Source organism: Motacilla alba, unplaced genomic scaffold (assembly GCF_015832195.1).
Source record: "Motacilla alba alba isolate MOTALB_02 unplaced genomic scaffold, Motacilla_alba_V1.0_pri HiC_scaffold_34, whole genome shotgun sequence".
Taxonomy (NCBI): Eukaryota; Metazoa; Chordata; class Aves; order Passeriformes; family Motacillidae; genus Motacilla; species Motacilla alba.
In genome coordinates this window covers 1,174,700-1,189,693 of record NW_024037436.1, presented here as the reverse complement: position 1 = coordinate 1,189,693, position 14,994 = coordinate 1,174,700, and the positions used below count along the sequence as shown (strand labels likewise).

The following is a 14,994-nucleotide window of genomic DNA, read 5'->3' as shown; positions in this document are numbered from 1 at the left end:
CGCTAAGGGGGAGTATATCCCACAATGCTTTGCGGAAGGGGGGGATGCTTCCCTTCGTGCTTTGCTGTGGCGCGAAAAACGGGTTGCTAAGGAGGGCGTGGCTTGTTGCTAACGGCGGAAGAAGAGGCGGCAGCGATTGGGCGAACAGGTGCCAGGGGTGGAGCTTAGTCCAGGAGCGAATAAACGATTGGTTGAGGGGTTGCTAGGGGCGGGGCTCGAGGTCTGACAGCGGAAGCGATTTGGCAGCGGTTGCTATGGGTGGGGCTTGATATCTGAGGGCGGCTGCCATTGGTGAACGGTTGCCACGGGCGGAACTCGGTTGCTAGAGGTTGTTAAACTGTCAGCAGCGATTGGCTAACGGTTGCTAAGGGCGGGACCCCGTTGTTAAGCACGGAAAAACGCAGCGCACCGATTGGCCGGCGCTTGGCGGGCCGTGCCGCGATTGGCTGGTTCCTCCCCGCGGGGGGCGTGGTTTCTTTGCCGCCCGGGCGCGGCCGTGGCGGTGGCGGCCGGGCCGGGCCCGGCGGGCTGAGGCGGCGGCGGTGCCGGGCCGGGCCCGGGGCTCGGAACTCTCCGCTCCATCATGGAGTTCCCTTTCGACCTGGCCCCGGTGCTGGGCGAGCGCTTCTGCGTGGTGGATCAGCACCTGCGGCCCGCGGGGCGCGGCGGCGGCGGCGGCGCCAAACGGTACCGGGGCTGGGCGCGGGGCAGGGCGGGAAACCCGCGGACCCCCGGTTTTGGGGGGGTTTTGGGGTTTTTGTGAGGGGAAAGTGGGGTCCCCATGGCTCCTGTCGGTGTCCCCCGGGCGCAGGGAGGAGCTGGAGCAGCAGCTGAGGACGGTGATCGATGAGCTGGGCAAGGCCTCGGCCAAGGTGGGGACACGGGGGACACTGAGGGGACAATGGGGGGACACTGGGGGGGCAATGGGGGGGCACTGAGGGGACAATGGGGGGGCACTGGGGGGGCACTGGGGGGGGCACTGGATGGGCATTGGGGACACTGGGGACAATGGGGGGACACTGGGGACAATGGGGGGGCACTGGGGGGGCACTGGAGGGGCATTGGGGGCACTGGGGACAATGGGGGGACACTGGGGGGGCACTGGGGACAATGGGGGGACAATGGGGGGGCATTGGGGGGGCACTGGGAGCACTGGGGGGACACTGGAGGGGCATTGGGGGCACTGGGGGGGCACTGGGGACAATGGGGGGACACTGGAGGGGCATTGGGGACACTGGGGACAATGGGGGGGCACTGGGGACAATGGGGGGGCATTGGGGGGGCACTGGGAGCACGGGGGACAATGGGGGGACACTGGGGACAATGGGAGGGGGCGGCTGGGGGGGTTGGAGAGGTCACTGAGGGGAACTGGGGGGCACTGGGGGGGCAATGAGAGGTCACAAAGGGAATCTGGGGGGGTCCCGAGGGGGAACTGAGCAGTCCTGGACAGAATTTGAGGGGTCCTAGGGGGAAATTGGGGGTCCAAGAGGAGAATTGAGGGGTCCCAGGATGAAATTAGGGGGCAGCTGGGGGGGTCTGAGGGGAAATTGGGGGATCCCAGATGGAATTTGGGGGTCTTGGAGGGTCTCAGAGGGAAACTGGGGGGTTCCAGAGGGAATTGGGGGGTCCTGGGGGGGTCTCCGAGGGACTTTGGGGGTCATGGGGGGTCCCGTGTGCCCCCAGGCAGGCCCAGGGCCTCTCCACCCCCGTGACCAGCGCGGCGCGAATGGAGAGCAACAGGCACGTGATGTACATCCTCAGGGACACCCGGTGAGACCCCGGAACCACCCCAAAAACATCCCCAAAACGTCCCCAAAATATCCCCAAAATCACCTCAAGGTATCCCCAAAATATCCCCAAAATGTCCCCAAAATGTCCCCAAAATATCCCCAAAATGTCCCCAAAATATCCCCAAAATATCCCCAAAATGTCCCCAAAATATCCCCAAAATGTCCCCAAAATATCCCCAAAATATTCCCAAAATATCCCGAAAACATCCCCAAAATATCCTCAAAATATCCCCAAAACATCCTCAAAATATCCCCAAAATATCCCCAAAAACACCCAAAAATATCCCCAAAACATCCCAAAATATCCCTAAATTATCCCCAAAATAACCTGAAAGTCACCCCAAAAAACACCCAAAAATATCCCCAAAACATCCCAAAATATCCCTAAATTATCCCCAAAGCATCCCCAAAACTATTTCCAAAAATCCCCCAAATTTCCCCCAAATTTCCCCCAAAATCCCCCCCAAATCCCCCCAAATTTCCCCCAAATTTCCCCCAAAACGCCCCCCAAATCCCCAAATTTCCCCCAATATCTCCAAAACTTCCCCCAAATCCCCACAAATTTCCCCAAAATCCCCCCAAATCCCCAAATTTCCCCCAAATCCCTCCAAATTTCCCCAAAATCCCCCCCAATTTCCCCCCAATTTCTCCCAAATCCCCCAAATTTCCCCCAAATCCCCCCAAAATTCCCAAATCCCCCCAATTTCTCCCAAATCCCTCCAAATTTCCCCCAAACTCCCCCCAAATTTCTCCCCAAATCCCCTCAAATCCCCCCAATTTCCCCCAAATCCCCCAAAATTTCCCCGAAATCCCCCCAAATTTCCCAAATCCCCCCAATTTCTCCCAAATCCCTCCAAATTTCCCCCAAACTCCCCCCAAATTTCCCCCCAAATCCCCTCAAATCCTCCTCAAATCCCCCCAATTTCCCCCAAATCCCCCAAATCCCCCCTCAAATTTCCCCCAAATTCCCCTCAAATCCCCAAATTTCCCCCAAATTTCCCCCAAATCCCCAAATTTCCCCGAAATTCCCCCAATTTCCCCGAATCCCGCAGGTCCCCGCGGGGCGCGGTGCTGGGGTTCCTCAAGGTGGGCTACAAGAAACTCTTCCTGCTGGTGAGCGCTGCCCCGGGCATTGGGGGGGGATTTTGGGGGTTTTTGGGATTTTTGGGGGGGATTTGGGGATTTTTTGGGAGGATTTGGGGATTTTTGGGGGGATTTGGGGGAATTTGGGGATTTTATTTGGGAGGATTTAGGGATTTTTGGGGGGATTTGGGGGGTTCTTGGGATTTTTGGGGGGGGTTTGGGGATTTTTGAGGGGGATTTGGGGATTTTTTGGGAGGATTTGGGGATTTTTGGGGGGATTTGGGGATTTTTGGGGGGATTTGGGGATTTTATTTGGAGGATTTGGGGATTTTTTGGGAGGATTTGGGGATTTTGGGGGGATTTGGGGGGTTCTTGGGATTTTTGGGGGGGGATTTGGGAATTTTGGGAGGATTTTGGGGATTTTTTGGGAGGATTTGGGGATTTTTTGGGGGATTTGGGGATTTTTGAGGGGAATTTGAGGATTTTTGGGGGAATTTGGGGATTTTTTGGGGGGATTTATGGATTTTTTTGGGGGCTTTTGGGGATTTCTGGGGGGATTTGGGGGGTTCTTGGGATTTTGGGGGGGATTTGGGAGTTTTGGGGGGATTTTGGGGATTTTTTGGGGGGGCTTTTGGGGATTGGGGGGGGATTTGGGGGGTTTTGGGGATGTTTGGGCTGGAATTTTGGGGGTTTTTGGGTTTTTTGGGCTGGAATTTTTGGAATTTTGGTATTTTTGGGGTGAATTTTTGGAATTTTGGGTTTTTTGGGGTGAATTTCTGGAATTTTGGGGTTCAGGAGCGGGACGGGTCCCACGTGGAGGTGGAGCCTCTCTGTGTCCTGGATTTGGGGATTTTTGGTGGATTTTGGGCTGAAATTTGGGGATTTTGGGCTGGAATTTTGGGTTTTTTTGATTTTTTTGGGGTGAATTTTTGGAATTTTGGTATTTTTGGGGTGAATTTCTGGAATTTGGGGTTCAGGAGCGGGACGGGTCCCACGTGGAGGTGGAGCCTCTCTGTGTGCTGGATTTTGAGATTTTGGGCTGCATTTTTGGGGTTTTTGGGCTGGAATTTTGGGGGTTTTTGGGGTGAATTTCTGGAATTTGGGGTTCAGGAGCGGGACGGGTCCCACGTGGAGGTGGAGCCTCTCTGTGTGCTGGATTTTGGGATTTTGGGCTGCATTTTTGGGGGATTTGGGCTGGAATTTTGGGGTTTTTTGGATGGAATTTTTGGAATTTTGATTTTTTTGGGGTGAATTTCTGGAATTTGGGGTTCAGGAGCGGGACGGGTCCCACGTGGAGGTGGAGCCTCTCTGTGTCCTGGATTTTTACATCCACGAGTCGCAGCAGCGCCGGGGGCTGGGCCGGGAGCTCTTCCGGGAGATGCTGCAGGTCTGGGGGAAAAACGGGGAAAATAATGGGATTTTGGGAAAAAATGGGATTTTGGGAGGAAATTATGGGGTTTTGGGGAAAAAAAATGGGGTTTTGGGAGGAAAAAATGGGAAATTTGTGGGGGAAAATGGGATTTTGGGGGGTAAAAATGAAAATTTGGGAGGAAAAAATGAGGTTTTGGGGGGAAAATGGGATTTTAATGCGGAAAAATGTAAATTTTAATGGGGAAAATGGGGATTTTAAGGGGGAAATTGGAATTTTAATGGGGAAAATTTGGATTTTAATGGGGGAAAAAGTGAATTTTAATGGGGACAAGGACACTTTGAGGAGGGATTGGGGCTTTGGGGGTGGCGATGCTGATTTGGGGTCCCTGGGGGTCCCCCCATAGCGGGAGCGCGTGCAGCCCCACAGGCTGGGGGTCGGGGTTTTTGGGGGTCGGGGTTTTTGGGGGTTGGGGTTTTTGGGGGTCGGGGTTTTTGGGGGTCGGGGTTTTAGGGGGTCGGGGTTTTTGGGGATTGGGGTTTTTGGGGATTGGGGTTTTTGGGGATTGGGGTTTTTGGGGGTGGCGATGCTGATTTGGGGTCCCCCCTAGCGGGAGCGCGTGCAGCCCCACAGGCTGGGGGTCGGGGTTTTTGGGGGTCGGGGTTTATTGGGTTCGGGGTTTTTGGGGTTTGGGGTTTTTGGGGTTTGGGGTTTTTGGGGTGGCGATGCTGATTTGGGGTCCCTGGGGGTCCCCCCATAGCGGGAGCGCGTGCAGCCCCACAGGCTGGGGGGGTTGGGGTTTTTGGGGGTCGGGGTTTCTGGGGGTCAGGGTTTTTGGGGGTCGGGGTTTTTGGGGTTTGGGGTTTTTGGGGGTCGGGGTTTTTGGGGGGTCGGGGTTTTTGGGGGTCGGGGTTTTTGGGGTGGGTGATGCTGATTTGGGGTCCCCCCATAGCGGGAGCGCGTGCAGCCCCACACGCTGGGGGGGTCGGGGTTTCTGGGGGTTGGGGTTTTTGGGGTTTGGGGTTTTTGGGGGTCGGGGTTTTTGGGGGTCGGGGTTTTTGGGGGTCGGGGTTTTTGGGGATTGGGGTTTTTGGGGGTTGGGGTTTTTGGGGTGGGTGATGCTGATTTGGGGTCCCTGGGGGTCCCCCCATAGCGGGAGCGCGTGCAGCCCCACAGGCTGGGGGTCGGGGTTTTTGGGGGTCGGGGTTTTAGGGGTTTGGGGTTTTTGGGGTCGGGGTTTTAGGGGTTTGGGGTTTTAGGGGGTCGGGGTTTTTGGGGTGGCGATGCTGATTTGGGGTCCCCCCTAGCGGGAGCGCGTGCAGCCCCACAGGCTGGGGGTTGGGGTTTCTGGGGGTCGGGGTTTTTGGGGATTGGGGTTTTTGGGGGTCGGGGATTTTGGGGGTTGGGGTTTCTGGGGGTCGGGGTTTTTGGGGGTCGGGGTTTTTGGGGGTCGGGGTTTTTGGGGGTCGGGGTTTTTGGGGGTGGCGATGCTGATTTGGGGTCCCCCATAGCGGGAGCGCGTGCAGCCCCACAGGCTGGCCGTGGACAGGCCCTCGGAGAAGCTGCTGGCGTTCCTCAGCAAACACTTCGGGCTCCGCGACCGCATCCCCCAGGTGCGGCCAACCCCAATATTCCTATTTTATACCTTATTTTTGATCTTTTATATCTTAAATTTTACATTCTTTTATATTTTACACCTTCTATCTTAGATTTTACATCTCACATTTTGTTTTTTGTACCTTATCTTTTACATTTTGTCTTTCGTATTTTACCTTTTGTCTTTTCTTTTTTATATTTTATAATTTGCGCTCGTTATTTTATATCTTATACTTTAGATTTCACGATTTTAAATTTTTATTTTATCTTATTTGGGTTTTTAATACCCATTTATTTATCATTTTAAAGGGTTTTTTTATTTTATTTGGAGTTTTTTATATCCATTTATTTATGATTTTAAAATTTTATCTTATTTGGATTTTTGTACCCATTTATTTATTACTTTAAAGTTTTATTTTATGTTATTTTGGATTTTTATACCTATTTATTTATCATTTTGAAGTTGTATTTTATTTTATTTGGGTTTTTTATACCCATTTACTTATTAAAGTACTATTTTATTGTACTTGGGGTTTTTACACCCATTTATTTATGATTTTAAAGTTCTATTTTATTTTACTTGGGTTTTTACACCCATTTATTTATTACTTTGAAGTTTTATTTCATTTATTTTGGTTTTATACCCATTTATTTACTATTTTAAATTATTTTATTGGGGTTTTTTACCCATTTATTAACAACTTTAAGGTTTTATTTTATTTATTCACATTTCTTAGTGCAAATAGAGTCAGAATTTGATCATTCCCTGAAATCTTCCCTTTCAGGTGAACAATTTCGTCATCTTCGACGGCTTCTTCTCCACCCGCACAGGTCGGGCCGGGGCCGCGGGGATTGGGGATTTGGGGGGATTTTGGGGGATTTTGGGGGATTTGGGAGAATTTTGGGTGGATTTAAGATGAATTTTGGGTGTTTTTAGGGTGGATTTTGGGGATATTTTAGATGAATTTTGAGTAATTTTGGGGGGACTTCAGGAGGATTTTGGGGGGCACTTTCGGGGATTTTGGGTGAATTTTGGGGGCTTTTAGGTGAATTTTGGAGGGATTTGGGTGGATTTAAGATGAATTGGGGGGGGATTTTGGGGGGATTTTGGGGAGATTTGGGTGAATTTTGGGGGATTTTGGGTGAATTTTGGGGGATTTTGGAGGATATGGGGTGAATTTTGGGTAGACTAAAGGTGAATTTTGGGTGGATTTCCGGGTAATTTTGGGGTGAATTTTGGGTGATTTTAGGGTGGATTTAAGATGAATTTGGGGTGAATTTAAGATGAATTTTGGGTGAATTTTGGCTGGATTTAGGGTGGATTTAAGATGAATTTTGGGTGAATTTTGGGGTGGATTTTGGGTGGATTTTGGGTGGATTTAAGATGAATTTTGGGGTGGATTTTGGGTGCATTTAAGATGATTTTTGGGGTGATTCTGGGTGATTTGGGGTGAATTTAAGATGAATTTTTGGGGTGATTTTGGGTGGATTTAAGATGATTTTTGGGGTGATTCTGGGTGTTTTTGGGTCCAGCCCCAGCCCGGCGGGCGTTGCCGCGGCCGCGCCCGGAGGAGCCGATCAAACCCTACTCGCTGAGCGAGCGCGACTGTGAGCGCGGGCGGGGCCGGGGGCGTGGTCAGGGGTGGGGCCGTGGGTGTGGTCGGTGGGTGTGGTCATGGCTGTGTGGCTGTGACCACGGGCGTGGCTGCCCTGGGTGTGTGGGTGTGGCCAGTGGGTGTGGCCAGTGGGTGTGGCTAGCTGGCTGTCATGAGTGGGTGGGTCCTGTGGGTGTGGTCAATGGGTGTGACCCTGGGTTTAGTCAATAGGCGTGGTCAGTGGGTGTGGCCAATGGTGTGGTCAATGTGTGTCCCTGGGTGTGGCCAGTGGGCGTGTCCCTGGGTGTGGCCCCCCCCAACACCCCACCCAGTGGCCAGTGTGCGTGACCAATGGGTGTGTGGGTGTGGTCGGTAGGTGTGGCTATCTGGGTGTGGTCGGTGGGTGTGGTTAACTGGGTGTGGTCGGTGGGTGTGGTTAACTGGGTGTGATCGGTGGGTGTGGCTAACTGGGTGTGGTTAACTGGGTGTGGTCAGTGGGTGTGGTTAACTGGGTGTGGTCAGTGGGTGTGGTCAGTGGGTGTGGCTATCTGGGTATGGTCAGTGGGTGTGGCTATCTGGGTGCGGTCGGTGGGTGTGGTTAACTGGGTGTGGTCAGTGGGTGTGGCTAACTGGGTGTGGCCGGTGGGTGTGTCCCTGTGTGTGGCCCCCCCCATGCCTGTGGCTACTGCTTGTGACCAATGGGTGTGTGGGTGTGGCCGATGGGTGTGGCCGGTGGGCGTGGCCGTGGCCCCGCCCCCTGACCGGCCCCTCCCCCGGGCAGTCCTGCGGGAGGAGGCGGAGCCCCCCTGGCCCTTTAACCTGTCCCGGGGGTCCCCGGTGCGGGGCAGCCTCCGGCCCTTCCTGCTGCGCCGCGAGAGCCCCGCGGGGACCCCCCCGGGCACCGCCCCCGAGCCGCCCCCGCGCCGCGCCAGGTACCGCGCACCTGGGGGCACCGGGGGGGGAGCTGGGGGGGAGCTGGGGACACCTGGGGACACCTGGGGGGCACCTGGGGGGGAGCTGGGGGCACCTGGGGCACCTGGGGGGGAGCTGGGGGGCACCGGGCACACCTGGGGGCACCTGGGGGGGGCTGGGGGCACCTGGGGGGGCACCTGGGGGCACCTGGGGGGGAGCTGGGGGGCACCGGGCACACCTGGGGGCACCTGGGGACACCTGGGGGAGAGCTGGGGGCACCTGGGGACACCTGGGGGGCACCTGGGGACACCTGGGGGAGAGCTGGGGGCAGCTAGGGGGGCAGCTGGGCAAACCTGGGGGGAGCTGGGCACACCTGGGGGGGGCTGGGGGCACCTGGGGACACCTGGGGGGGCACCTGGGGGGTACTTGGGTGCATCTGGCCCTACCTGCGGGGGCCTGTGGGTACGTGGGAGGTACCTGGGGACACCTGGGGGTACCTGAAGGTACCTGGGGGGGTACCTGAGGTCACTTTGGGCTGGGGTTTGGGTTTAGTTCAGGGTCGCTTTGGGCTCAGTTTTGGGTCTGGATTTGGGTTTGGGCTCAGTTTTGGGCTGGATTTCGGGCTGTTTGGGCTTTGCTTTAGGCTGGGTTTTGGGGTTGATTTGGGGGCACTTTGGGCTGGATTTTGGGTTTGCTTTGGTCTGGATTTTTGGCGTTAGTTTGGGATGATTTTGGGGCTCATTTTTTGGGATTTTGGGCTCAGTTTTAGGAATTTCAGGGCTCTGTTTTTGGGATTTTTGGGCTCACTCTTAGGCTCAGTTTGAGGTGTTTCCCCTCCCCCCACAGCTCCCTGGGGCGCGTCGGCCGCTGACCTCCCCCAGCCCCTCCCCCCTCCGGCCACTGACCCCCCAACTCCGGCCACTGACCCCCAAATCCGGCCACTGACCCCCCAAATCCGGCCACTGACCCCCCAAATCCGGCCACTGACCCCCCAACTCCGGCCACTGACCCCCCAGATCCGGCCACTGACCCCCCAACTCCGGCCACTGACCCCCCAAATCCGGCCACTGACCCCCCAACTCCGGCCACTGACCCCCTATGGCCACTGACCCCTCTCCTTTGGCCACTGACCCTCCCTGGCCAGGCCACCTGGACTCTGGGGGACCCCATGGACTCAACTGGGACCAGTTCCCGCCCCACATCCCTACTGGGACCAGTTCCCACCCCGTAACCCAACTGGGAATGGACTCCTGCCCCACTGGGACCAGTTCCCACCCCGTAACCCAACTGGGAATGGACTCCTGCCCCACTGGGAACCAGTTCCCGCCCCATAACCCAACTGGGAATGGACTCCTGCCCCACTGGGAACCAGTTCCCGCCCCATAACCCAACTGGGAATGGATTCCTGCCCCACTGGGACCAGTTCCCACCCCATAACCCAACTGGGAATGGACTCCTGCCCCACTGGGACCAGTTCCCACCCTGTAACCCAACTGGGAATGGACTCCTGCCCCACTGGGAACCAGTTCCCACCCTGTAACCCAACTGGGAATGGACTCCTGCCCCACTGGGACCAGTTCCCATCCCGTAACCCAACTGGGAATGGACTCCTGCCCCACTGGGAACCAGTTCCCACCCTGTAACCCAACTGGGAATGGACTCCTGCCCCACTGGGACCAGTTCCCATCCCATAACCCAACTGGGAATGGACTCCTGCCCCACTGGGACCAGTTCCCATCCCATAACCCAACTGGGAATGGACTCCTGCCCCACTGGGAACCAGTTCCCATCCCGTAACCCAACTGGGAATGGACTCCTGCCCCACTGGGACCAGTTCCCGCCCCATAACCCAACTGGGAATGGACTCCTGCCCCACTGGGACCAGTTCCCATCCTGTAACCCAACTGGGAATGGACTCCTGCCCCACTGGGACCAGTTCCCGCCCCGTAACCCAACTGGGAATGGACTCCTGCCCCACTGGGAACCAGTTCCCGCCCCCCAGTCCCACTGGGCCCCCCCTCCCTGCCCCGTGGGTGCCCCTCCCCCCCCGCCCGGCCCCGGGGGGTGCCTCCCCCTCCCCTCCCCCGCTCGTTTTTGGGGACGTTTCAATAAAATCGGCGATTTTGGCTCCTTCCTGACGTCTCTTCCGGGTGTGGGCGTGGTTTATCTGCACCGTTACCCATATATGGCCGTGGCCCCGCCTCCGAGCGTGGGAGCGGCGCTTCCTATTGGCTCGCGCCGCTTGGCTCCGCCCCTCCTCTCCCTCATGAATTAACCACGAGTGGGCGGGAACGGCGCGGTGCCATCGCGCATGCGCAGGCGGCTCCGGGTCACCTTCCCGCGCTCGGCGCAGGCGCGTTGCGTTCGAGGTGGGGGGGGGGAAGCGCGCGCGCGGCCCGCGCAGGCGCAGAGCGAGCGGCCGGCGTGAGGGGAGCAAAGAGGAGGCGGCGGCAGCGCCGAGCGGGGACAGCGAGCAGCGAGGGGACAGCGGCGCCGCCATGTACCGGCACGTCACCGCCACCGTCACCGCCGCCGTCCGCCTCCGGCCCGGCCGCGCCTGGGCTCCGGCAGCGGCCGCAGCGCCTCCCGGGCCGGCCCCGCCGCGCCGCCGCTACCGAGCGCGGCCGCAGGTGAGGGGAGAGCGCTGAGGGGGGAGACGCGGGGGGCGGGGTTATGCAAATAGCGCCGCAGAGGGGTCGGGTTATGCAAATAATAAGGGGGTGTGGGTGGTGAGGAGGGGCGGGGTTATGCAAATCGAGGCGCGGGTTGTTTGGGAAAAGCGGTTATGCAAATGGAGAGCGGTGGGTGGGCGGGGACATGCAAATAGACGTGCGCCTGGGAAAATAAGGCTGGGCGTGGTCATGCAAATTAGCTGTCCTAAATAGTTTTGTTTTCCGCCAGCGGGGCGTGGCTATGCAAATTAGAATCTTTTAAGCAGTTTTTCTCTAGCGCTGGTGGGGCGTGGTTATGCAAATTACAGTTTAAAATACTTTCGCTTTGCTTCAGTAAGGCGTGGCTATGTAAATAGAGGGCGGGGCTCTGTTGGGGGCGGGGCCAGAGGCCCGTGGTGAAAACCAAATGGGGAAAATCCCCCCAAAATGGGAAAAATTCCCCCTGAATGGGGAAAATCCCCCCTAAATGCAATAAATCCCAACAAAATGGGGAAAACCCCCATTTTCCCTGTGGTAAATCCTCCAAAAATGGGGCAAAGCCCCCTAGGCAGGGTGAATCTCCCCAAAATTGATAAAAATCCCATTTCCCATGGGGCAAACCCCCCTCCATTGACCCGACCCCACCCCCGGGCGCTCCCTCTCTCCCCCAGCCCCAAATTCCCTTTCTTCCCCCCATCCCTGGGGGTCCCTCACTGCCCCAGCCCCCTCCTCATAGAGCTCCCATCCCAAATTCCCCTTTCCCCCCCAAATTCCTCTTCCTGCCCCCCGAATTCCCATTTTCCACCCCCAAATCCCCTTTTTGTCCCCCAAATTCCCATTTTCCACCCCCAAATCCCCTTTTTGTCCCCCAAATTCCCATTTTCCACCCCCAAATCCCCTTTTTTGCTCCCCAAACCCTATTTTTTGCCCCCCCAAATTCCCCTTTTCCCCCCCATTCCAGGACCTGGAGCCCCCCCTGGGCCCGGGCCCGGCCCTGGCGCTGCTGCCCCCCCCGCGCTGCCCCCCCCAGCCCCCCGCGCCCCCCGGGACCCCCCCCCGGGGGCTGGAGGGGCTCGGTGGCCCGGTGACCACGGTGGACGGGCGGCGCGAGGACGACATCGACGTCAGGGACCCCCCCCGGGGGCGGCTGTGGCTGGGACCCCCCCCCGCGGGGACCCCCGCCCCAGGGACCCCCCCCCCGGGGCGCGGGGGGAGCCCCCAGAGCCCCCCCCCCTCCATGGAGGAGCACCTGGCCAGCATGCACGAGAGGCTGCGGCACGAGGTGGCACCTGGGGACAGCGGGGACACCGGGGGGGACATTGGGGACATGGGGGACATTGGGGGGATGGGGGGACATTGGGGGGATGGGGGACATTGGGGGGATGGGGGACATTGGGGGGATGGGGGGACATTGGGGGGATGGGGGACACTGGGAGGGATCGGGGACATGGAGGGACATGGGGGGGATTGGGGGACAGGGGGGTGACAGGGGGGACATGGGGACACGAGGGGGGACATGAAATGGAGATTGGGGGGGGGTGACAAAATGGAGAGGGTGACAAGAGGGGAGAGGGGACAAAGAAGGGGGTGACAGCATTGGGGAGGGGGTGACAGAATTGTGGGGGATTGACGGGAAAAGGGGGTGGGACAGAAGTGGGGGAGGTGACAGCAGCCCTGGGGGGTGACAGCACCCAGGGGAGGTGACAGCAGCTCCAGGGGGAGGTGACAGCAGCCAGGGGGAGGTGACAGCTCCAGGAGGAGGTGACAGCAGCCCGGTGACCCCCCTGTCCCCCCCCAGCTCCCCAATTTCTTCCTGAAGATCCCGGACTACGCCCTGTACGCGCCCGACGTGGAGTTCCAGTGCCAGCACCTGCACCTGCACACGCGGTGGGTGACACCGGGGACACCCAGGGGACACTGGGGACAACCCTGGGGGGGGCAGAGCCACCTGCTGCACCTGCACACGCGGTGGGTGACACCAGGGGGACACCGGGGGGGCAGAGCCACCTGCTGCACCTGCACACGCGGTGGGTGACACCGGGGGGACACTGGGGGGGCAGAGCCACCTGCTGCACCTGCACACGCGGTGGGTGACACCGGGGGGACACCGGGAACAGCCCTGGGGAGGTGACAGTGCTGGAGCGTGTCAGGGTGTCACAGGGAGGTGACAGTGGGTGACAATGGCAGTGATGGGGTGTCATGGGGAAGTGACAGTGACCCTGTCCCCGTGTCCCAGGGGCCGCGCCATGTACGCGGTGGCCGTGGCGCTGTGCCGGGCAGTGACAGTGGGTGACAGTGGCAGTGTGGGGGTGTGACAGGGAGGTGACACTGCTGTCCCCGTGTCCCAGGGGCCGCGCCATGTACGCGGTGGCCGTGGCGCTGTGCCGGGCGCTGGCCTGGGGTTACTTTGCCAGCCTGCGGCTGGAGGTGCTGGCGCTGACGCGGCACCCCGAGGACTGGAGCGTGCGGGCGCGGTGGCGCCTGACGGGGCTGCCCCTGCACCTGCTGCTGCTGCGCTGGTACCGCCGCGACAAACGCACCCTGCTCAGGTGAGGGACACACCCGTGTCACCTGTGTCACCCTGTGCCACCCCCTGCCACCCCCTGCCACCCCTGTGCCACCCCTGTGTCACTGCCCCTGCACCTGCTGCTGCTGCGCTGGTACCGCCGGGACAAACGCACCCTGCTCAGGTGAGGGACACACCCGTGTCACCTGTGTCACCCTGTGCCACCCCTGTGCCACCCCTGTGCCACCCCCGTGTCACTGCCCCTGCACCTGCTGCTGCTGCGCTGGTACCGCCGGGACAAACGCACCCTGCTCAGGTGAGGGACACACCCGTGTCACCTGTGTCACCCTGTGCCACCCCCTGCCACCCCCGTGTCACTGCCCCTGCCCCTGCTGCTGCTGCGCTGGTACCGCCGCGACAAACGCACCCTGCTCAGGTGAGGGACACACCCGTGTCACCTGTGTCACCCTGTGCCACCCCCTGCCACCCCCTGCCACCCCTGTGCCACCCCCGTGTCACTGCCCCTGCACCTGCTGCTGCTGCGCTGGTACCGCCGGGACAAACGCACCCTGCTCAGGTGAGGGACACACCTGTGTCACCTGTGTCACCCCTGTGCCACCCCCTGCCACCCCCGTGTCACTGCCCCTGCACCTGCTGCTGCTGCGCTGGTACCGCCGCGACAAACGCACCCTGCTCAGGTGAGGGACACACCCGTGTCACCTGTGTCACACCTGTGTCACCCCCTGCCACCCCCTGCCACCCCCGTGTCACTGCCCCTGCCCCTGCTGCTGCTGCGCTGGTACCGCCGCGACAAACGCACCCTGCTCAGGTGAGGGACACACCTGGGGCACACCTGTGTCACCCTGTGCCACCCCCTGCCACCCCGCATTGTCCCTGCGCCATCCCCTTCTACCACCAGGACAAGTGGCACCTGCTGCACTCAGTGACACACCTGTGTCACCCTTGTCCCCTGTGCCACCCCTGTGCCACCTTCAGACACACCTGCATCACACCTGTGCCAGCCCTGTGCCACCCCCGATGTCCCCAAGTCCCCCCGTGTCCCCCCAGGTCCTACGACGCCTTCTCCACCTTCTTCCTCAACTCCCAGGGGCTCATCCGCTGCCACCGCGTGGACAAGGTGAGTCTGGGGACACCGGGGACACCTTGGGGACGCCTTGGGGACATCCCCGGTGTCCCCTGACCCCGTGTCCCCCCCCTCCAGCTGATGCCAGCCCCCACGGCCGTCCCCGAGCCCAAGAAGCTGCTGGTGGCCGCGGCGCTGGCCGTGGCGCTGGCCCGGCCCTGAAGCCACCGAGGAGGGGACACCTGGGCGCCCCTGCCCCCCTCGGGGTGTCCCCTTTGTCACCTGTCCCCTCCCCCCGTGTCCCCCCGACCCCCCCTTAAATTAATGTACAGAATAAAGAGCCGGCGGTGACACGGGGACAGCGGCGTCCCCGAGCGCGGGGGGTGCCCGGGGCTGTATTGGGGTGTC

At 59.3% G+C, this 14,994-nt stretch overlaps 2 protein-coding genes across 4 annotated transcripts; both read left to right on the top strand.

The window, feature by feature from the left end:
- The first annotated feature begins 73 nt into the window (after positions 1-73).
- On the top strand, positions 74-9,326 carry ATAT1 (alpha tubulin acetyltransferase 1). Of its 3 annotated transcripts, none has more exons than XM_038126414.1 (10): positions 74-687; positions 812-872; positions 1,688-1,770; positions 2,843-2,903; positions 4,147-4,260; positions 5,754-5,855; positions 6,624-6,669; positions 7,372-7,446; positions 8,215-8,365; positions 9,192-9,326. In XM_038126414.1, the coding sequence occupies exons 1-10, from the start codon at positions 584-586 to the stop codon at positions 9,214-9,216; spliced, it is 822 nt and encodes a 273-aa protein (XP_037982342.1). In that variant the 5' UTR covers positions 74-583; the 3' UTR covers positions 9,217-9,326. The 3 variants fall into 3 exon arrangements, with proteins under 3 accessions (XP_037982342.1, XP_037982344.1, XP_037982343.1); XM_038126416.1 differs by having other exon boundaries at positions 1,684-1,770; XM_038126415.1 differs by lacking the exon at positions 4,147-4,260.
- A 1,357-nt stretch (positions 9,327-10,683) lies between these two features.
- On the top strand, positions 10,684-14,911 carry CUNH6orf136 (chromosome unknown C6orf136 homolog). The gene is made up of 6 exons (XM_038126408.1): positions 10,684-10,975; positions 11,958-12,278; positions 12,795-12,883; positions 13,345-13,545; positions 14,571-14,640; positions 14,725-14,911. Exons 1-6 carry the CDS (start codon positions 10,844-10,846, stop codon positions 14,806-14,808), a joined length of 897 nt encoding a protein of 298 aa, XP_037982336.1. The 5' UTR covers positions 10,684-10,843; the 3' UTR covers positions 14,809-14,911.
- Positions 14,912-14,994: the final 83 nt, after the last annotated feature.